This window comes from Eumetopias jubatus, unplaced genomic scaffold (genome assembly GCF_037043125.1).
Source record: "Eumetopias jubatus isolate StellerSeaLion01/CBP00866 unplaced genomic scaffold, mEumJub1_p1.0 scaffold_8, whole genome shotgun sequence".
NCBI lineage: Eukaryota > Metazoa > Chordata > Mammalia > Carnivora > Otariidae > Eumetopias > Eumetopias jubatus.
Genome location: NW_028274814.1, coordinates 47,290,061 through 47,314,592, shown reverse-complemented (window position 1 = coordinate 47,314,592; position 24,532 = coordinate 47,290,061). Strand labels below are relative to the sequence as shown.

The following is a 24,532-nucleotide window of genomic DNA, read 5'->3' as shown; positions in this document are numbered from 1 at the left end:
TTATTTATTTGACAGAGAGAGAGAGAGACAGCGAGAGAGGGAACACAAGCACGGGGAATGGGAGAGGGAGAAGCAGGCTCCCTGTTGAGCAGGGAGCCCGATGCGGAACTCGATCCCAGGACCCGGGGACCATGACCTGAGCCGAAGGCAGATACTTAACCGACTGAGCCACCCAGGTCCCCCTCACTTAATCCTTAATTAAGTTATTTTTAATTTCAGTTATTACTTATTTCAGTTCTAGAGTTTTCATTTGACTCTTGAATTATTTACATGCTGCTGAAATTATACTTTTCTCTTTACTTGAACACTCTAACATTTTCGTTTCAGATTTCCTCTCCAATACCATCAGTATCTGAAAGCATTTGCAGCTCAGTCTTTTGTTTGTTTGTTTGTTTTAATTTGGCTTGTCAGTTGGTGTTTTGCCATTTAGTCTTTTTTTTTTTCTAGGCTGCCTCATAATTTTTTATCAAATGTCAGATATTGTATGTAAAAACAGTTGAGATTATGAATGATATCTTTCTACAAAAAGGTTGTTTTTGTTTTTTGTTTTCCTGGCAGGCAGGTACAATAAAAGCAGTAAGCATCGATCAGTTGGGAGTCCCTCAAGTTTCATCCTTGTTGGTTTTTTTTTTTTAATTTGTTCAACCTTTATACCAATCTTCTTGTAGGAGGCTTCCTGTGATACTGGCCACAGTTCTATGGCCAGAAATGGAAATCTCCCAGCCACTCATCGTATATAACCTACTGAGCATATGCCCAAGGCCTAATGGTCAAGCAATACATCTACACCGGTTTTTCTGAAGCAACATGTATGATGGACAGTATTATAGATGCAGAAGCAAGAGCAGTTGCTGAACTTCCCTCTCACTCCTCACACTATGGGGTGATGCATAACAATCAGGTGGGTCTGAGTGTCAGACTCTAGGTAGGAGATTCTTTTTTTTTTTTTTTTAAGATTTTTATTTATTTATTTATTTGACAGAGACACGAGAGAGGGAACACAAGCAAGGGGGGTGGGAGAGGGAGAAGCAGACTCCCCGCGGAGCAGGGAGCCCGACGTGGGGCTTGATCCCAGGACCCTGGGATCATGACCCGAGCTGAAGGCAGACTCTTAGCGACTGAGCCACCCAGGAGCCCCCCCCTTTTTTTTTAAGATTTTATTTACTTGAAAGAGAGACAGAGAGAGTTTGAGCAGGGGGAGAGGCAGAGGGAAAGAATCTTTAAGCAGACTCCCCGCTGAGCATGGAGCCAGACTTGGGGCTGAAGGCCAGCTCCAGGTGGGCTCCAGGCAGAGCTCCATCCCAGGACCCCGAGATCATGACCTGAGTAGAAGCCAGATGCTTAACTGACTGAGCCACCCAGGCGCCCCTCCAGGTAGGAGATTCTGATGCTGCACAGCGGTGTTTTAGGTGCATGGCTGGAGCAGCTTTTTTGCTGGCATTAAGGAAGGCTATATGCTAAGCATTTTGGTCATGATGTTGTAACACGGGGAAATCTTGCTTCTCCCCGCTGCTGCTGCCTTGGTATTTTTCACCACAGAAACCACCAGCCCACTCCTTATGTCTGTAACCAGAAGATGCGTCAGAACATGTCATGTGAGTCCTTACTCGGAAATGCTATCCAAATTGATAGTCTTAAGTGCTCAGCTATAGCTAGTCACTTTGGAGACTTACACGGGCTAAGCCTGTAGCAAACCCGTACTGGATGAGTTAATCCTCTCCTCTCCTTCTCGTCTTGACTCTAAAGTGTGGCTGACATTTTTTCCACTGCAGTTGAGTGAACACTTAAATCCAGTGAAGGCTGGATCACTAGGACAACAGCCACTGGAGGCAGAGACTCAGTTGCACTTAGCATGTAGAAAACGGGGAACGTATGTCCTTCTGCTTTTATTACTATGCAAATTCATAATGTCCCTGAAACTCCTCAGAGTTCTGAGGTCACAGGGCAGTCGACTAAGCTAACATCTAAGGAAAGAGACAGGGCTTGCTTACCTGGGGTAAACGCTCAACTCATATAAACTATTATAAAGTATTAGGGTAAAGCTTTTAACAAGTTACTAAAGGTAGATTGTGGGTTTATATGAGAGCATAGAACCCCTGATTGCTGCAGACACAGGATATATCACACCCACCAGCAGACACTTTACAGATGTCACGGGATGCTGACAGTTTGAAAGTGATGAAAGATTGGGGGAGATGAACAGAAGTTACCGTGCAGATGACATGAAGTCCCATCTGGAAATGTCTCCCCTAAGGAACAAAAGTCTCCCTCTCTGGCCACCGGTGGACTCATTACAGCTGCAAACGAAACAGAAATGTTTCTCTACTCCTGGGGGAAAGACTGGGAAGCATACTGACAGTATTTACACTGGCTGCCAGACGTGCTCTGCAGAATGAAACTGATTCTTCCCAGTGGCTACTTGCTTGACACACATCCTGTCTCACTTCATGAACGTTTCTTTCACTTTCCAAATAAACAGCCTGCACTAGATTCTTCAGGTCTCATGTTGTCTTTTCCCATTTTTCCTTTCTTTAGTCCTTCCTGCCCTTGAAAGGACACCGATCTATCTTTCCTTTGTTGCATATTCCTCTCCTATCTTCAGTCCCTGTGCTGTACCACTACCTAAGGGTTTCCAGATAGGCCTAAGTAGGGAATCAAGAAAAACCCCAAACCAAGCCCTGGAGCACTTACCAATTTAAAAGATGAGAAAAAATGTGACTTGAGTAGATAAAATGTAAGATAAAATGTAAGCTCTCTAGTTAAATTTGAAATTTGGATTAAAAATGGTTTATTTTCAGTGTAAGTATGCCTGACGCCATGTTTTCATTTGTTGTATTTGCAATATTTGTTGTTGATCTGAAATTCAAATCCAGCTGGGAATTCTATATTTTAATTTGCTAATTCTGGTCAACTCTATACATAAGCCCAAGGAGTGGGTTGCCTAGAAAAATGGAGACAAATATGTATAGGTTGCAAAAATTCTTTCAGTGAGAAGGCAGCTTTATCCTGATCACCCACCCTGAAGTATGTTCTCACCACCCCTCGGCACACCTATCAGTTGACCTACCCATTCCTCAGTCCCTTGTTTCTTCATCAAATTTAATCAAGTATTTAGGTGCCCAACTAATATTTTCCAAATGACTGAAAGGCCTCAGGAAAGTCATTGTGTATATGGAATGGCTTCCCGCTACTTTAAGCTCTGGCCTTACGAAGTCACAGAGAACTGACTGAGTGAAGCAGGCGCATAGCCACTGAGAGGTCTGCCAAGTCAGTTTGCTAGAAAAAGAAACTTCATAGCACAAACTTCTAAATCCAGGCTGCCACTGCAAGTGGAATAAAATGGTACAAAACTGAAGCATACGTACTTTTTTTTATAGTATTTTTTTGGCATTCTAATTCTTTTTAAAAATTTTAAAAATTTATTATTTTTTCTATTAACATATAATGTATTATTTGTTTCAGAGGTACAGGTCTGTGATTCATCAGTCTTACACAATTCACAGTGCTCACCATAACACATACCCTCCCCAGTGTCCATCACCCAGCCACCCCATCCCTCCCCCTCAACCACTCCAGCAACCCTCAGTTTGTTTCCTGAGATTAAGAGAAGCATATGTACTTATGTACCAGAATGTTTTATCCAGTAGTGAACATCTCCACCTTTATTCATTTCTCAAGGCAACTGGGGATCTGGTGGGGAGCAAGCACTCCATAAGCTCAGTGCAGTGGTTGCTGGAGGTGAGATTGGCCAAGGAAATGTTGCCAGGCAACAAACTCAAGCCAGATCCTATTTACATGTGACCCACTAGACATTGGTCAGGTTTGTTGCCTGGCAACATTCTCTTTACCAATCTCACTCCAGCACCCGTTGTGCCGCCATATTCTTGGTTACCACATTCAAAGCAGTTGGATTCCAAATTTCACAAAATATTGCTATTAATAATATAATTGTTTTATATTTTCTATTTTGTATCTAAAACATTTAAATACTTATCCTGAAGTAACTCATCTCAAAATCAAATACTAGAAACATGAGTAAAATGAAGAAAAGGGTTTAAAATATACAGTACATCCTGAAAAAATCTGAAAACACTTCCTTAAAGAAGAGTTAATGAAATAAATAGAAGAAAAATTCAGCCATGAGAAAATGGGTTGTGGTATTTTTTTCCCGACACCCCCCCACCCCCGCCCTGCCATGGGGGAGAGAAAACTGAAGAAAAATAAGCACAGCTGTGTGCTGCTGATGGCTTCATTACTGAGTGATTTTGTGGGGTTTTGTTTTTTTTTTGGCTTTTTTTTTTTTTAGAAATCACCTTATTTAACTGTTTCTTACTTCCCATCAGAGATATTTCTCTTGAGCTGGAAGATACTTCTCTTACTTCTCATTTTTGGGGGTCATTGCTTAGAGTCCTCTTGGATACTATTCTTAAAAAATGTGGCTAAATATACATATATAAAATTTCCTGTTTTAACTGTTTTGAAGTGTACCGTTTTAGTAGTGTTAAGTACATTCACATTGTTGTGCAACCAGTTTCTGGAACTCTTCTCGGGTTGCAAAACTGAAACTTTATACCCCTTAAGCAAAAAGTCCTCGGGGCGCCTGGCTGGCTCAGTTGGTTAAGCAACTGCCTTCGGCTCAGGTCATGATCCTGGAGTCCCAGGATCGAGTCCCGCTTCGGGCTCCCTGCTCAGCGAGGAGCCTGCTTCTCCCTCTAACCCTTCCCCCTCTCATGTACTTTCTCTCTCTCATTCTCGGTCTCTCAAATAAATAAATAAATCTTTAAAATAAAAGTCCTCTTACCCCCAGTCCCTGGCAACTATCATTCTACTTTTGTCTCTATGAATTTGACTAGTCAGGACCCCCATTTAAGTGGAGTTATGCAGTGTTTGTTTTTTCGTGACTGGTTTATTTCACTTAGCATTATGTCGTCAAGGTTCACCCATGTTGTCAGAATTTTCTGCCTTTTTAAAGCTGAGGAATATTCCATTGTATGCATATATCACATTTTCTTCATTCATCCGTCAGTGGATCCTTAGGATGCTTTCACCTCTTGGCTATTGTGAATAGTGCTGTTATGAACATGAGGTTTATAAATATCTCTTCAAAATCCTGCATTTAATTTTTTGAGAGTGTATACCCAGAAATAGAATAACTGGATCATACAACAATCCGATGGTTAATTTTTTGAGGAACCACCATATTGTTTTCCATAGCAGCTGCACCATTTTACATTCCCACCAATACTTAGCATAGTGTCTGCATTATAGCAATGAATCCTCAATATGCTCTAATCATCAGACTGAGTAGACAAAAATAAACGTAAGTAAGAAATACACACACACACACACACACACACACACTCCATTATGGGAGCTCTACCCCCATTATCTCATCTAAACCCAATTACCTCTCAAAGGTCTCATCTTCTCATACCATCACATTGGGGGGTTTCAACATATGAATTTTGTAAGTACACCAATAGCCCATAACATATATGTACATGATGTATGTTTATATATGTGTGTGTATATATTTTTATTTTTATTTGTACCTTTGCAAGAGAATGTATATATGTGTTGGGGGTGATTGTGCATTATTTTTCCTCATCTGATTGCACAAATTTCATTTGCCCTGGTTTAATTAAATGACACCATGCTCCAGCTACACGTCTCAAATTTTAGTTTTACAGTATACTTATGCATAATTATAATATATTTACAGTATATTTACTCTAATTGTATAAAATACAAACTTCACTGCTAGTTTTTCGGCCTATAGGTCACTATATATAAAACAGATACGCATTGTGATCAATGACTAGTCATGTCACATTCTTGTAAGTCTGTCAATTATTGATTCGTGTGCATAGACAATTAAGTGTAAAGTTATGTTACCTCTTCATCTCACAGTAATAAATTCATGTGATATTTTACAAAAATATACTTATTTTTGTAAAATATCAAAAGAGGGAACTGGTCAATAATGAATAAAATGCAACAAAGAAACAAAAAGTGATAATGCTGAAGGTCAACGTCAGATAGAAAACAGACAAGTAGGGGGGTGCCTGGGTGGCTCAAATGGTTAAGCCTCTGCCTTCTGCTCAGGTCATGATCTCAGGGTCCTGGGATCAGGCCCCACGTCAGGCTCCTAGCTCATCAGGGAGTCTGCTTTTCCCTCTCCCTCTGCCTCTCCCCATGCTTGTGCTCTCTCTGTCTGTCTGTCTCTCTCAAATGAATAAATAAAATCTTTAAAAAAAAAAGAAAGAAAATAGACAAGTAGAAAGGAATAGCTGATCATGAGTATATTGATACTTCTACTTTTGAAGAGACTCTAGATATGTAGCCAGAGGAATTTTGAAGGCAATCATCAACAAAAATAAGGGACGTGGTTGTGATGAAAAGGATGGCGATGTCCCGGAGAAGTTATATCCACAAAAAATTATTACATAAAAGGGATTCTCAGAGATATTTCATGACATTCCAAATACAAAAAATAAAATGTTGAAAGCCCATTCAAACTTAGAAGTATGAAGGTTTGAGAAAGCATAAAAAAGATACTAGCTCCATATTACAGGTTACTACACAGCAAGGCGCCCAAAATGAGGAGTATGGGCCTCTCCCTACTCGGCTTTGAGCAGTTGGCAAGTGGGAGGTAAGGAGCCAATCAGAGACTGAATTCTCAGAGTCGTCTCTGTGGTCTGGGCAATCCCAGGCTATTGAGCCCACACCCCTGGGACAAGGGTAGCCGTTGGTGCTTGCCTGGAAGCCGTTACTGTTCCAGCCTCGTAACAGAAGAGCCTTGTCCATGAGCTTTGGAGATGGAGAGCGAAGGGATTGAGAACAGGGATGGGATGGAGGCTGTGGATCAGAATGTCAAGAGGCCAGGTAATGGGGGGCACAGAGATTGTCCTTGGGTACAGAAACTAAGCCTCCCATGACTCTCCTAGCATGCTTTCTTGATCCCAGTTTGTGTCCTCAGCACTTTTGTTTTCAATTGTCCATAATATGCCCTTAAATAAAAGCAGTATTCATTAATAAAACAAAGACTTCAAAGAAATGATGGATCTACCCCTCTCCACCAGATTTTTCCCCCTTGGAAGAGGCAGCAATAAAAAACCCTCTGGATGAAGTTTGGTTTTCTATTCTGGGCCCAAGGTAAGAAAACTGAGTAAGTCAAATAGTTTTCAGAAATGACACTAAAAAGTGGAGCCAAAGCATGTTTGAGACTCTTGCTGCTGAGAAGTTAGCTCTGAGTACCTTTTCTCACTTTCCCGATATTAATCGCTAGTATTGTGAAGAGTAGCACATATAGAAGATAGAGAAAAAGGTAAATCTTACTTGAGTTTTCTGTTTGTTTGTTGTTTTTCCTCTAGAATATAAACAATGGCATGCATCTTCCTTAGGTATAGTAACGAAGAAAATGCTAGTCATGTCAAGTATGATATGTGGAGGCATCGCTTTTCTTCTTTGGGCAATGTTAGGATTTCCTAGAAAATGTAAGTAACCAATTTCTGCTTAAAATATGTTAATTGTATTATCATTGCTTCAGTCTGATACCAATGACTAGCCTGTTCTTCCCTAACATTGAATAATTAGAATCAGAAAGCATTCTCCCTGCCAGAGCATCTAATTGCTTTACAAAGCTAGTCACCTGTTTTACCTTCTAGAAAGAATAATCTTTTAAAGTTTATTTATTAAAGTAATCTCTACACCCAAGATGGGACTCGAACCCATAACCCTGAGATGAAGGGTTGCATGCTTTACTGACTGAGCCAGCCAGGCACGCTGTAGAAAGATTATTCTTTTAATATTTATTAAACTTTGGGTATAGTATTAGGTGATGATGCTACCAAAATGAAAAAAAAAAAAAAAGAGGAGGGATTTTGGCCTGAAAGGAATCAATCTTTGACAGAAGAAACAAGCATGTAAGGAAACAGTAACAATAAAATAATTGCTAAATAGAAGTATGTTCAATTTGAAGAGGAAGAGGAGATTATAAGTCTGCTTTTGGTAGTCAAGCAAAACTTTGTGAAGAGAAAGGTATTTGTGCTGAACCTTAAGGTCAAGTAGGCATTTATGAGAGAGTGCCTTAGATGAAAGAAAGAACAGGAGTGTCAGAGAATCACAGCAGGTCTAAATGTGATAAGAGTTCAAAAGAAGTGGGGTGGGGACTAGCACCTGTACCACCTTTCCCTAGTGCATTAACTCTCTTACTCCCATAGATGATTATTTTATACTTTCTCCTTTTTCTCCAGAACTTTAATGCCTCTTTCTTCGTCTTCACTCTCAGGTCTATATTTTTGCTTTCAATTTTACCTCATAAATTATAACAATTACTAGAAAACTTATAAATATTCTCATGACCACATCTACTTTCTTACCTCTCTCTTTCCCCATAATATACTCTGTCTAGCATCCTGGTACTGTAGATAGAGTATTCATGTTCTGCACTAGTTTCTATAGCCTCTCACCTGATCAGTTATATGACTATAATAATATTCCTGTCTCTCTCCTACATTATAGTTTTTCCATTCTCAACTGAAACATCCCCATCAGTGGTACATTATGGTGATATCTCTTCTACCTTAAAAAAAAAAATTGATCAGCCCTCACTCTTTTCTTAGCTATCAATTTCCTTTTTCTTCTGTTACAGCAACCTCCTTGAAAAAAAATTTTTTGCTAAGTTTTTCTAATTTCTATCTTCCCATTTTCTGTTAATCTACTCTGATCAGGCTCCACTTCCTTTTTCGTCTACCTAATTTGTCTTTCAAGTTCATTGGCAACTTCCGTATTGCTAAATCCAGTGCATTCTCAGTTTTCATCTTACTGAACTTTGCAGCATTCAACAATTTCTCCTTCAGGAAATAATTTCTTCATTTGTCTTCCAAGACACCATTCTCCAGTGGTTTGCTTTCTACCTAACTTGTTACTTCTTCCAGCTTTCCTTTTCTTATTCTTTCTTTTCTCCCTGATGTCTTAACTTTGGGGTGCCCTGGAGCTCAGTCCCTGAGCAGGTCCCTTCTTTATCCACCCTTGGCAATCTGAACCATGCTTACAAGTTTGTCACATAAATTCTGATGACCTCCAAATACACATCTCCAATCTGGGTCTCTTCTCTGAATTCCAAATTTTTTAAATCCACCTAGTGGACTGTCTAATAAACTTCTCAAACACAACATTGTCCAAGCTGAAATCTTAGTCTGGCTCTCTCTTATAACGCCTTCTATCTGTGGTCTTCCGTATGTTAGGAAATAGCAACTTTGTCTTTCCAATTTTCAAACCAACCTTATAGTCATATTTGACTTCTTTCCCCACTCATACCTTCCCCCCACCCCATTATCAGCAAGTTCTTCCTGGTCTTTCAAAATAGAATTTGTGTACTTTTCACCACTTCTACTGTTACCACTCTGTACCTAGCCAACATCCTCTTTTCTAAATGTTCTTCCCTCTTCCACCCTTTACCTCTTAAAGCAAAGTTGTCCAATGAAAAACTGTGAGCCACAAATGTCATTTATATTTTAGAAGCTACACTGAGAAAGTAAAAAACAAATGAAAATAGTTTTCATTGTATTTTTTATTTAACCCAGTGTGAAAAATAAAATAAAATGGAGTCATTTATGTCAAGGTGTTTTAAAATGTATCCAGGAGGCCATTAAGATGCACGTCCTCCTGAACTTTTGAACCAGGCCAAACCCCAAATATTCCAAGGGCTCTGCAAGAACTCCTGCGATTTGCTACACTAATGGACTTTTGCTCACTGAAAGCCTTAGCCACCAATTATGCTTAGCCAAGATTAGTTTTCTGCTACCTGCACCAATCAAAATTCTTTGTAAACAATATATACAAACCTTCCCTTTTTGTCTTTAAAAACCCCTGACTTTTGCTCCCTAGTGGGATGCTATTTGGATTGCCACTCGAATCTATATACTCTGAATTGCAATTCTTTGATTAAAAAAAATGCTTTTGCTTAGTTATTGCCTCCTGACAGTTTTAGGTTAGTATCAGTATAGTCAATATATTATCATTTCATCATGTATCAATATGTTATTAATGATATTTTTAAGTTTTTTTGTACTAAGTTTTTGATATTCAGTGTGTATCTTATATTTATAGGACATTTGGAGTTGGATTAGCCATATTTCAAAGGATCGATGGCCATGTGTAGCTAGTGGCTACCATACTGGACAGTACACTTCTAGAATATATTTTAAACAAATTTTCAAAAACAAATCATACCTGTTTAAAATTCTGCAATGGTTGTTCTTTCACTTGGAATAATACTAAAATTTTGTCGATGGTCTACAAGGCTCTGTTGGATCCAGTCACCCAATTACTTTTGTGATCTCATCTCCTACCACTTGCCCCTTCACTCAAGCTTCTTCAGTCATACAAAGATCTTCATTATTTGTGAACAAGCCAGGCACTTCACTTTGGTCCTTTGTACTGTTTCTTCCCTTTGCTATGGAAGATCTTCCCCTGTACGTGCATATCCCTCACTAGTTCACTACCTTCAGGTTTTGGTAAAATCACCCTCTGGTTGAATCTTACCTTGGTTACTGCATTAAAATTACAAGACTCTCCACCAATAATCTTAATGCCCTTTACTCTGATATATTTTATGACAGACTTGTAATTTATTAGACATGCAAGTCTCATAAAAACAAGGATTTTTTTGGTATGTTATATACAATGTTGTATTTCTAGACCTGCAGAAATATCTGGCACATGATAGTAGCTCAAATGGTAGTTGTCGAATGATTGAATGAACGAATGAATGAATGACAAAACTTGGTTTTCTCATAATCCAAGTTCTGAACCAAATACTTGAGTTTTGTACTGACTATTTATTTAAACTTGAAACTTTAAAATCATTTTGAACTTGATAGTTTCAGATAATTTTGGTGACCTGATTTTTCCACTTGGCTTTTATACCAGGGCTCATGTGAATAGTCATACACTGCTGGTTTCTTGTATCATTTGAAGATTCTCTCATTCATAGGCTTGACTATGAACTAGTCATTTATTTCAACTGTGAAGAGGTGTCCTTTTGGTGAGCCTCGTTTTCCTCAGGGCTATACCTTAACAAGTAACTTCATCTGTCTAATTGCAGTAAGTTGGAAAGTAAAAAGTGGATAACAGAAAGGTAGTAAAATTCCAAACTTTTTTCCTTGCATTGTTTTGTGTTTAAAAACAAATGAACAACTTCAGCTTCTAGGGAAAAGCTGTTCTTGAAAGACCATGTAGCCTTAATTAAGCCAGCAATAGGAAGCCAGCCCTCTGAGGTTATGGAAACAGACAATTGGTTTATTTACAGTAGACATGTCCCAGGCACCTTAGTAAATTATAGGAAAGGAAATGGATGAATAGAGAAAATGCCAATAGTATAAAAAAAATGGGAGGAAACTGGCTAGAGAAGATTGAGGTTTTTTGTTTGTCTACTGTTGCTACATTAAATAATGCATACACTTGCATTCTTCAATGCAGATTTCTTTCATGCTATGTTCTTGATCTTTTCTTTTTCTGAGTTGACGTTTGAAGTTAAATCATTTGAATTGAATATGGAAGTAAGATACATTTTCTCAGTCTGAAATATATCTTTTATTGTGAAGGTAAGACTCTTCCTTTCTCTTATACTTTCTTCATTTTTTTTCTACTACTGTGTTAATTTTAGTTAAAAATCCAAGGATATTTAAAGACAATACATGCCCTGAGGATGAAACTATATGTCCACAAGGCTGGAACCAAATCAATAATAATTGCTTCTTTCAATCTGAACATGAAAAATCTTGGCTAGATGGCCAAGCAAACTGCATAGCCTATCGTGGATCTCTGGCCATATTCAACTCTGAGAATGAAGTGGTTAGATTTCTCCTTTGCAATATAAATCACGTTTAATTTATTGAGTAGCTATTATATGACAGATATGTTTCAAGGGTGTGGTATATCAGCCAACCGAACAAAGATCTTTGCCTTTATAGAGCTTACACCCCAAAGGAAGAGACAGGGAATGAAAAATAATGATAACAAATATGTAAATTATATAGTATATTAGAAGTTAGTAAATTCTGATATACATATATGTGATTTATGTATATGTGGGTATTTGATATAGATATGCATGATATAGATGATATAGATAAGGATAAGAGATATTCTGAGTGTTCTAAGTGGGTAGGCTGCAAGTAAGATAGTCTTAGTGAGATGAAGACACTGAGAAAAACTGTAGAGTAGAAAAGAGAGTTAGAGGAATATCTGGGGGATAAGCTTCCCAGGAAGAAGAAACATCTGGAACATGGACCTTACAGTAGGTATATGCCTGGTATTCAAGGAACAAACAAACAAACAAAAAATCAGCCAATGTGCATAGAAGGAGGGAGTGAGTGAAAAATGCAGATGATTAGGGTCTTGGAGGCTATAGTAAATACTTTGGTTTTCCTCCGAGTAAAATAGGGAAATATTGCAAAACCATGAACAAAAGTGAGACATGATCTGACTTAAACTTTAAAAGAATCATTTTCTTTGCTGTGATGAGCTAGTGAGTGGCAAATATAAAAGTAGAGTGCCATGTTACAGGCTATTGCAATAACCCTAGCAAGAGAATAATGGGCCAAAAGAAGGACCATAGCGCTGGAGAATGAGAATGAGAAAACTAAGAGAGATCCATTACAGCACCCTCTGTTTCAAAACGGGAATCTTTGATGCCCTATCTGGGACCTTCTTCATATTGGATTGGACTAAAGAAGCCAAATGCAAGCGCACCCTGGATGTGGGCAAATGGAGATGCATTCAATAATTGGTAAGACTTAATAACATTTATTATTAAGTGTGTTAAGCATGGTAAGGATTCTAAGTCTATAAGCAGCTACCCCTATGGTTTCCTCCACATTATCTCCCCCAAAGACTGCCAATATATATAGATACCAAAGAGAACCTTCAAACAAATATATAGCCCTTAGTGAGGGTTTGGCATCAAATATCAACATCTACTTCTATATGGTAAGTTGGACTGCATCTACCACATGTGTACCACAAGTGTTCTTTTTATCTGAGACTATATAAAAATCTAATTAGTTTGATCCTTGCCTCTTTCCACTTGGGGTTTTACCTCTATTTGTTTGTTTGTTGTTGCTTTGGACTGTCATTTATAGGGGAGTCTGACAAAGTGTACTCAAGCGTACACACTTGAAACAAGTGTACGCACTGGTGGCCTGATACAGAAGGGAATGAGTGAGAAAGAGAAAATGTATGCTCTAGGTGATCTTTATTTAAAATTTTCAAACTTCTCTGTGTTCCTTAGCTTGAAGAACTGATTATACCCCTCCACTCCATTTTTGTTTTTGAAACATTTGACTTTTTCCAACTTCAGAGAGGAGAAAGGAAAAGAAAAAATATTGAGTTCCCTGTGAAGGGAACGTCTAGCTACAATTTATTTAACATCTATTAATTCTGTGCTAGATATTATATGAGGCATATGACCTGATAAAGAAATAGCAGGACTTTCTAAAAATAGACTTCTGTTATCATTGTATTTATACCCAGTTTGGGGTGAAAATACACAATGATTTAAGGATAATAATATAACCAATTTTGAAAAATATAAGAAAAAGTATGACATAAATTAAACTTTCTGACTACCAAACCTAATATATATTTTTATATATTTATTATATATTTTCTTTAGAGAAAATATTGGCAGTTTACTATGATATTATATATTATATATAGTCCCACTTAAAAATAAAAGATGAGGAAGAAGTAAAACTAGAAGTTGGTTAAAGATGGTGTATTAATTTGCTAAGCCTACTGTAGCAAATATCACAGACTAGGCAGTGTAAACAACAGTTCTAAAGACCAGAAATCCCAGATGAAGGTGTCAGGAGGGTTGATTTCCTCTGAGTCCTCTCTCCTTGGGTTGTAGATGGTCATCTTCTCCTTCTGTTTCTTCACATGGTCTTCCCTCTGTGCACATGCCTATCTTGTTCAAATTTCTCTTATGAGGACACCAATAATATTGGATTAGGGCTCTAAAGACCTCATTTTGACTCAATCACCTCTTGAAACACTTTATCTCTTAATATGGTTATATTCTGAGCTGCTAGGGGTTAGGTCTTAAACATCTGAATTTTGGGGGAACATAAATAAGCCCATCACAGTTGGCACTAGGGTAGACACAGAAATGGGCATATATTTTGGAAATACACAGGATAAAATTTTGAAGGTACCCTAAAAGTTGGGAAAGTGTACACCAGTGCTACAAAGTTCCCCAAAATTGAAGTGATAAAAGCATTTTAATTGCCATATAACCAGAAACCCATTGTAACTCAACATTCTATTTTTCTTTTCCTCATTTAAAATTTTCAATTTCATATGTTTTATATGACCTAAGAAAGGAATTTAGGAAATCCTTTCTAGATATTTTATTTATGATTATTTACATGTTTCTTAGTTCATCAAGTGAAGAATACCTATTTCAGTATTACTATACCAATGGTTTCAAAATATAGATGAGTTAACATCTACTTCAGCCTTTAGACCAATTTTTTAAATGTGTGGGGGGGGGGTAAGTGAGGGTCAATAAAATTTCAGTTATACTCTCCCTGTATCTGATCTTTAATGGCTCAATATACTTTTTTTTCTTATTTTTATTCTTATGTATAAAAGGAAGAATCTAATCCTTCACAAAGTGATTTTTCAATGTTTACTACAGTATAAAACAGCATCAAATTCCAGAATTCTTTGTTCTGCAGTGAAGTTCCTTGGTGTTTGTTTCTTCCCACACCACCATCCTGAAGTTTGGAGGCTGAAGAGGAGAGAAGCAGTTCACGTCACTCCCTCTACTCCTTTTTCATTGCACATTTCGAAACATGGTCACCAAAGTTTCTTGTTTCAGGCTGTGCATAGTTATTTTTCATGAGGTTTGGTAAATAATTAACCTTCTTATTTTGTTCCAGGTTTAATATTGAAGGAAATGGAACGTGTGCCTTCATGTTTAAGAAGGGCATAAGCAGTGCCAGTTGTGATGATGCAATAAATTATATATGCAGCAGAGAATCCCTTTGTCCTTAAAGGTCCCTCATAATAAAGTAAATAAAGTAATTAAAGAAAGACTATCTTTTTTGTGCATTATAAATTAATATGGATACATTTTGCTTCCCATCAGCCATATTTTTTAAGTTGCTCAATAAAATTTTAAGTGACTTCTATCTTCATTTTAATAACTTATCTAAGAAGTCAAACTAAACTGAATTTTTATATGATGTGGCTTAGCCACATAAATTGGTGTGTCTAAGCCTAAGGGTTTAATAGTGGTCTTGCTAACAACTGATTCAACAGCATGCTCAGTGGAACAGATTGGAGGGTAAAGAGAAAGGAGTGAAAGATTCCTCTATCTGAAATTAAATTAAATCTGCCTACAAGAGATGAGAGATGAAGCATGAGGTGAGCACTGTGTCTTCCACTCAGCCTCCATGGTATGTAGCTCATTTAGAATTTGAAGGAAGGTCATGGGAGAAGTATTCAGAGATTAATTAGGATTTCTTACTTTGCATCACCGTCAAAGACCAAATCCCCTGAAAATAAATTTGTACAATATTTCACAGTTTCTTAGATCTTCTTTCAAGCTACTGAGCTTAAGAATTACATAACATGGATTTGTTGTTGTTGAAACCACTGAAGGAATCAGGCTTTGGGATATGAGTCATGGTGAGCAAAATATGAGTACTTAGAGAAAGAGTAGAATGTGAGGAAAGAAGCCCTGGTAACTTGAAGAAATCATGGAGATTTCTCTCGTCTTTCACAAAGCTGTGGGATTTAGATCCCGGATAACATTTAAATAGGAATCCGAGGGACTGAGCGAGGGTGAGGGTCTACATCTAGTTTTCATTAAAAATCTGTGCACATTTTAATATTTAATATTTTAGCCTATATTTTTGCATTTACAAAATTTTCTTTTGAGAATACTTCATCTCAATTTTTCTTAAATAATGAGCAAATGAAAGATTATTTAGAATTTTTGCATTCGTGTTCATCAAGGATATTGGTCTGTAATTCTCCTTTTTGATGGGGACTTTGTCTGGTTTCGGGATCAAGGTAATGCTGGCCTCATAAAACGAGTTTGGAAGTTTTCCTTCCATTTCTATTTTTTGGAACAATTTCAGAAGAATAGGTATTAATTCTTCTTGAAATGTTTGGTAGAATCGCCCTGGGAAGCCATCTGGCCCTGGGCTTTTGTTTGTTGGGAGATTTTTGATGACTGCTTCAATTTCCTTAGTGGTTATAGGTCTGTTCAGTTTTCTATTTCTTCCTGGTTCAGTTTTGGTAGTTGATACATCTCTAGGAAGGCACCATTTCTTCCAGATTATCTAATTTGCTGGCATAGAGTTGCTCATAATATGTTCTTATAATTGTTTGTATTTCTTTGGTGTTGGTTGTGATCTCTCCTCTTTCATTCATGATTTTGTTGATTTGGGTCCTTTCTCTTTTCTTTTTGATCAGTCTGGCCAGGGGTTTATCAATCTTGTTAATTCTTTCAAAGAACCAACTCCTTGTTTTGTTGATCTGTTCTACTGTTCTTTTGGTTTCTATTTCATTGATTTCTGCTCTGATCTTTATTATTTCTCTTCTCCTGCTGGGTTTAGGCTTTATTTGCTGTTCTTTCTCCAGCTCCTTTAGGTGTAGGGTTAGATTGTGTATTTGAGACCTTTCTTGTTTCTTGAGAAAGGCTTGTATTGCTATATACTTTCCTCTCAGGACTGCCTTTGCTGTATCCCAAAGATTTTGGACAGTTGTGTTTTCAATTTCATTGGTTTCCATAAATTTTTTTAATTCTTCTTTAATTTCCTGGTTGACCCATTAATTCTTTAGTAGGATGCTCTTTAGCCTCCATGTATTTGAGTTCTTTCCGACTTCGCTCTTGTGATTGAGTTCTAGCTTCAAAGCACTGTGGTCTGAAAATAGGCAGGGAATGATCCCAATCTTTTGGGACCGGTTGAGATCTGATTTGTGACCTAGGATGTGATCTATTCTGGAGAATGTTCCATGGACACTAAAGAATGTGTATTCTGTTGCTTTGGGATGGAATGTTCTGAATATATCTGTGAAGTCCATTTGGTCCAGTGTGTCATTGAAAGTCTTCATTTCCGGGGGGGCGGAGCAAGATGGCGGAGGAGTAGGAGACCTAGATTTCGTCTGGTCTCAGGAATTCAGCTGAATAGGGATCAAACCATTCTGAACACCTACGAACTCAACAGGAGATCAAAGAGGAGAGTAGCAACAACTCTCTGAACAGAGAAGCGACCACTTACTGGAAGGTAGGACGTGCGGAGAAGTGAATCCAAGGCGATATTCGGGAGGATAGACGGCGGGGGAGGGGCCTCCGCCGGCCGCTTCTGGCAAGTGCTAGAGCCGCGGAGCACAAAATCGGACCTTTTAGAAGTCGGCTCCGCTGAGGGACTTCGCTCCAGTGGCTAAGCGGGGGTGGAACCCTCGCGGGACAGTGGGGTCTCAGGACCCTTGGGGTCACAGAAAGACCGGGGGAGCCTGAGTGCAGCAGAGCTCCCAGGTATCAGAGCGGGTAAGCCAGCTGCAGAGATGGAGCTGAGGTGTGGGCTCTCAGCTTGGGGTTGCCATAAACTGTGATCCGCGGCCCAGTCGGGCCACTGCCCCTGCAGCAGGGACCCAACAAGCGGCAGAGCCGGGGAGACTCCCCTTCCTTCCTGGGGAGGAGCGGCGCAGGAGCGCACCGCAGGGATCTGCTGGGTTTGGAGACTCCACACGGGGTCGGGTGCCAGAGATACAAACGCTCGGTCACAGGCCGGGTGAGCACGGAGTGCGGCCGGAGACCGGGGACAAGGGAGTGACTGCTTTTCTCTGGGGGCGCACTGAGGAGCGGGGCCCCGAGTTTTCAGCTCCCCCGGGTGGAGATTGGGAGGCCACCATTTTTGCCCTGGTCCTCCAAGGCTGTACGGAGAGCTTGCAGGGAACAAAAGCTCCTGAGATCAAACCCGAGCAGCTTGCTTAGCCTGGACCGACAAGGGCGGGGCAGTTCAGCCTCCGGCAAAGACATTTGGAAACCACAGCAACAGGCCCCTCTCCCAGAAGATCAGCACGAACAGCCAGCAAGCCAAGACCAAGTTTACCGATCAAGGAGAACGGGAGAACTCCAGCGCTAGGGGAATACTGCACATAGAATTCATGGCTTTTTTTTTACCATGATTCATTAGTTCATCAAAGTTAATTTTTGTTAACTGTTTTTTTTTCTTTTTCTTTTTCCTTTTTTCAACCAACATCTTATCAATCTCTTTTTAAAAAAAAAAAATTTATTTTTCATTTTTAGAGTCATATTTTATCCCTTCATAGTAGTTACCCTTATTTTTGGCATATATATATAAGTCGTTCTCTCTAAAATTTTGAGATACAGTTTCTTCTAACAGATAAAAATACACCCTAAATCACTAGTGTATGGTTCTGTTCTAGTCTCCTGCCTAATCACATTCTCTCCCTTTTTTCTTTTTTTTTTAAATCTTCTTTCTTTTTTCAAACAACTTCTTATCAATTCCTTTTATAAAATCTTTTATAATTTTCATCTTTACAGTCATCTTCTATCCCTTCATTGTATCAACCCTTATTTTGTACATATATGTCTTTCTTCCTTTAAAATTTTAGGAGGCACTTTTTTCTAACAGACCAAAATACGCCCAAAATCTAGTGTGTGGCACTGATCTATGCACTAGCCTGATCATATTTGATCACATTCTGCTTCTTTTTGTATTGTTCTGTTTTTGTTTTTATCTTTTTTTTTTCTCTTAATTTTTTCTTTCTTTCCCTTTCTTTCCCCTGGTTTCAGGTCTTTTCTGATTTGTATACAATATATTTGCTGGGGACGTTGTAAACCTGTTAGCATTTTGTTCTCTCATTCATCTATTCTCCTCTGGACAAAATGACAAGACGAAAGAAATCACCTCAGCAAAAAGAACAAGAGGGAGTACCGTCAGCCAGGGACCTACTCAATACGGACATTAGTACGATGTCGGACCTAGAGTTCAGAATCATGACTTTAAAGATAATAGCTGGGCTTGAAAAAAGCGTGGAAGTTATTACAGAAGCCTTTCTGGAGAAATAAAAGAACTAAAATCTAACCAAGTCGAAATCAAAAAGGCTATTGATGAGGTGCAATCAAAAATGGGGGCACTAAATGCTAGGATAAATGAGGCAGAAGAGAGAATTAGTGATATAGAAGACCAAATGATGGAAAGTAAAGAGGCTAAGAAAAAGAGGGAGAAACAACTACAGGATCACGAGGGCAGAATTCGAGAGATAAGTGATTTGATAAGACGAAACAACATTAGAATAATTGGGATCCCAGAAGAAGAAGAAAGAGAGAGAGAGGCAGAAAGTATATTGGAGCAAATAATAGCAGAGAACTTCCCTAATGTGAGGAAGGAAACAGGCATCAAAATCCAGGAGGCACAGAGAACCCCTCTCAAAATCAATAAAAATAGGTCAACACCCCGACATCTAATAGTAAAACTTACGAGTCTCAGAGACAAAGAGAAAATCCTGAAAGCAGCTCGGGAGAAGAGATATGTAACCTACAATGGTAAAAATATTAGATTGGCAACAGACCTATCCACAGAGACCTGGCAGGCCAGAAAGGACTGGCAAGATATCTTCAGAGCACTAAACGAGAAAAATATGCAGCCAAGAATAATATATCCAGCTAGGCTGTCATTGAAAATAGAAGGAGAGATAAAAAGCTTCCAGAACAAACAAAAACTAAAGGAATTTGCAAACACGAAACCAGCCCTCCAAGAAAGATTGAAAGGGGTCCTCTAAGCAAAGAGAGAGCCTAAAAGCAGCAAAGATCAGAAACGAACACAGACAACATACAGTAACAGTCACCTTACAGGCAATACAATGGCACTAAATTCATACCTTTCAATAGTTACCCTGAATGTAAATGGGCTCAATGCCCCAATCAAAAGACACAGGCTATCAGATTGGATTAAAAAACAAGACCCATCCATATGCTGTCTGCAAGAGACTCATTTTAGACCCAAAGACACCCCCACATTGAAAGTGAGGGGGTGGAAAACCATTTACCATGCTAATGGACACCAAAAGAAAGCTGGGGTGGCAATCCTTATGTCAGACAAACTAGATTTTAAAACAAAGACTGTAATAAGAGATGAGGAAGGACACTATATTCTTATACTTATACTTATACTTATACTTATACTTAAAGGGTCTATCCAACAAGAAGATCTAACAATTGTAAATATCTATGCCCCGAACATGGGAGCAGCCAATTATATAAGGCAATTAATAACAAAAGCAAAGAAACACATTGACAACAATACGATAATAGTGGGGGACTTTAACACCCCCCTGACTGAAATGGACAGATCATCTAAGCAAAAGATCAACAAGGAAATAAAGACTTTAAATGACACACTGGACCAAATGGACTTCACAGACATATTCAGAACATTCCATCCCAAAGCAACGGAATACACATTCTTCTCTAGTGCCCATGGAACATTCTCCAGAATTGATCACATCCTAGGTCACAAATCAGGTCTCAACCGGTACCAAAAGATTGGGATCATTCCCTGCATATTTTCAGACCACAATGCTTTGAAACTAGAACTCAATCACAAGAGGAAAGTCGGAAAGAACTCAAATACATGGAGGCTAAAGAGCATCCTACTAAAGAATTAATGGGTCAACCAGGAAATTAAAGAAGAATTAAAAAAATTTATGGAAACCAATGAAAATGAAAACACAACTGTCCAAAATCTTTGGGATACAGCAAAGGCAGTCCTGAGAGGAAAGTATATAGCAATACAAGCCTTTCTCAAGAAACAAGAAAGGTCTCAAATACACAATCTAACCCTACACCTAAAGGAGCTGGAAAAAGAACAGCAAATAAAGCCTAAACCCAGCAGGAGAAGAGAAATAATAAAGATCAGAGCAGAAATCAATGAAATAGAAACCAAAAGAACAGTAGAACAGATCAACGAAACTAGGAGCTGGTTCTTTGAAAGAATTAACAAGATTGATAAACCCCTGGCCAGACTGATCAAAAAGAAAAGAGAAATGACCCAAATCAACAAAATCATGAATGAAAGAGGAGAGATCACAACCAACACCAAAGAAATACAAACAATTATAAGAACATATTACGAGCAACTCTATGCCAGCAAATTAGATAACCTGGAAGAAATGGGTGCATTCCTAGAGATGTATCAACTACCAAAACTGAACCAGGAAGAAATAGAAAACCTGAACAGACCTATAACCACTAAGGAAATTGAAGCAGTCATCTAAAATCTCCCAAGAAACAAAAGCCCAGGGCCAGATGGCTTCCCAGGGGAATTCTATCAGACATTTAAAGAAGAATTAATACCTATTCTCCTGAAACTGTTCCAAAAAATAGAAATGGAAGGAAAACTTCCAAATTCATTTTATGAGGCCACCATTACCTTGATCCCAAAACCAGACAAAGATCCCATCAAAAAGGACAATTACAGACCAATATCCTTGATGAACATGGATGCAAAAATTCTCACCAAAATACTAGCCAATAGGATCCAACAGTACATTAAAAGGATTATTCACCACGACCAAGTGGGATTTATCCCTGGGCTGCAAGGCTGGTTCAACATCTGCAAATCAATCAACGTGATACAATACATTAACAAAAGAAAGAACAAGAATCATATGATCCTCTCAATAGATGCAGAAAAAGCATTTGACAAAGTACAGCATCCTTTCTTGATCAAAACTCTTCAGAGTATAGGGATAGAGGGTACATACCTCAATATCATAAAAGCCATCTACGAAAAACCTACAGCGAATATCATTCTCAATGGGGAAAAGCTGAGAGCTTTTCCCCTAAGGTCAGGAACGCGGCAGGGATGTCCACTCTCACCACTGCTCTTCAACATAGTATTAGAAGTCCTAGCCACAGCAATCAGACAACAAAAAGAAATCAAATGCATCCAAATCGGCAAAGAGGAAGTCAAACTCTCCCTCTTTGCAGATGATATGATACTATATGTGGAAAACCCAAAAGACTCCACCCAAAAACTGCTAGAATTCATACAGGAATTCAGTAAAGTAGCAGGCTATAAAATCAATGCACAGAAATCAGTGGCATTCCTATACACCAACAACAAGACAGAAGAGAGACAAATCAAGGAGTCGATCCCATTCACAAATGCACCCAAAACCATTAGATGCCTAGGAATAAATTTAACCAAAGAGGCAAAGGATCTGTACTCAGAAAACTATAAAATACTCAGGAAAGAAATTGAAGAAGACACAAAGAAATGGAAAAACGTTCCATGCTCATGGATTGGAAGAACCAACATTGTGAAGATGTCAATGCTACCTAGAGCAATCTACACATTCAATGCAATCCCCATCAAAATACCATCCACTTTTTTTCAAAGAAATGGAACAAATAATCCTAAAATTTGTATGGAACCAGAAGAGACCCCGAATAGCCAGAGGAATATTGAAAAAGAAAAGCAAAGCTGGCGGCATCACAATTCCGGACTTCCAGCTCTATTACAAAGCTGTCATCATCAAGACAGTATGGTACTGGCACAAAAACAGACACATAGATCAATGGAACAGAATCGAGAGCCCAGAAATGGACCCTCAACTTTATGGTCAACTTATCTTTGACAAAGCAGGAAAGAATGTCCAGTGGAAAAAAGACAGTCTCTTCAACAAATGGTGTTGGGAAAATTGGACAGCCACATGCAGAAGAATGAAACTGGACCATTTCCTTACACCACACACAAAAATAGACTCCAAATGGTTGAAAGACCTAAACGTGAGACAGGAGTCCATCCAAATCCTAAAGGAGAACACAGGCAGCAACCTCTTCGACCTCAGCCGCAGCAACTTCTTCCTAGAAACATCACCAAAGGCACAGGATGCCAGGGCAAAAATGAACTCTTGGGATTTCATCAAGATAAAAAGCTTTTGCACAGCAAAAGAAACAGTCCACAAAACCAAAAGACAACCGACAGAATGGGAGAAGATATTTGCAAATGACATATCAGATAAAGGGCTAGTATCCAAAATCTATAAAGAACTTATCAAACTCAACACCCAAAGAACAAATAATCCAATCAAGAAATGGGCAGCAGACATGAACAGACATTTTTCCAAAGAAGACATCCAAATGGCCAACAGGCACATGAAAAAGTGCTCAACATCGCTCGGCATCAGGGAAATCCAAATCAAAACCTCAATGAGATACCACCTCACACCCGTCAGAATGGCTAAAATTAACAAGTCAGGGAACGACAGATGTTGGCAGGGATGTGGAGAAAGGGGAACCCTCCTACACTGTTGGTGGGAATGCAAGCTGGTGCAACCCCTCTGGAAAACAGTATGGAGGTTCCTCAAACAGTTGAAATTAGAGCTACCATTCAATCCAGCAATTGCACTACTGGATATTTACCCCAAAGATACAAATGTAGGGACCCGAAGGGGTACGTGCACCCCAATGTTTATAGCAGCAATGTCCACAATAGCCAAACTGTGGAAAGAGCCAAGATGGCCATCGACAGATGAATGGATAAAGAAGAAGTGGTATATATACACAATGGAATATTATGCAGCCATCAAAAGGAATGAGATCTTGCCATTTGCAACGACGTGGATGGAACTGGAGGGTGTTATGCTGAGTGAAATAAGTCAATCAGAGAAAGACATGTATCATATGACCTCACTGATATGAGGAATTCTTAATCTCAAGAACAAACTGAGGGTTGCTGGAGTGGTCGGGGGTGGGAGGGATGGGGTGGCTGGGTGATAGACATTGGGGAGGGTATGTGCTATGGTGAGCGCTGTGAATTGTGTAAGACTGTTGAATCACAGATCTGTACTTCTGAAACAACGCAATATATTTTAAGAAAAAAGAAAAAGAAGAAGATAGCAGGAGAGGAAGAATGAAGGGGAGTAAGTCAGAGGGGGAGACGAACCAGGAGAGATGATGGACTCTGAAAAACAAACTGAGGTTTCTGGAGGGGAGGAGGGAGGGGGGATGGGTTAGCCTGGTGATGGGTATTGAGGAGGGCACATTCTGCATGGAGCACTGGGTGTTATGAATAAACAATGAATCATGGAACAGTACACCAAAACAAATTATGTAATATATGGTGATTAACATAACAATAAAAAAAATAAAAAAAAAAAGAAAGTCTTCATTTCCTTGTTGATCTTTTGCTTAGATGATCTGTCCATTTCAGTGAGGGGGGTGTTAAAGCCCCCACTATTATTGTATTGTTGTTGATGTGTTTCTTTGCTTTTGTTATTAATTGGCTTATATAATTGGCTGCTCCCATGTTAGGGGCATAGATATTTACAATTGTTAGATCTTCTTGTTGGATAGACCCTTTAAGTAGGATATAGTGTCCTTCCAAATCTCTTATTATAGTCTTTGGTTTAAAATCTAATTTGTCTGATATAAGGATTGCTAGCCCAGCTTTCTTTTGGTGTCCATTAGCTTGGT

General features: G+C 38.8%; 1 protein-coding gene across 1 annotated transcript; it reads left to right on the top strand.

The window, feature by feature from the left end:
• The first annotated feature begins 6,788 nt into the window (after positions 1-6,788).
• Positions 6,789-15,066, top strand: LOC148163702 (early activation antigen CD69-like). The gene is made up of 5 exons (XM_088025553.1): positions 6,789-6,885; positions 7,404-7,496; positions 11,672-11,858; positions 12,689-12,796; positions 14,952-15,066. The coding sequence occupies exons 1-5, from the start codon at positions 6,819-6,821 to the stop codon at positions 15,064-15,066; spliced, it is 570 nt and encodes a 189-aa protein (XP_087881679.1). The 5' UTR covers positions 6,789-6,818.
• The last annotated feature ends 9,466 nt before the right edge of the window (positions 15,067-24,532 follow it).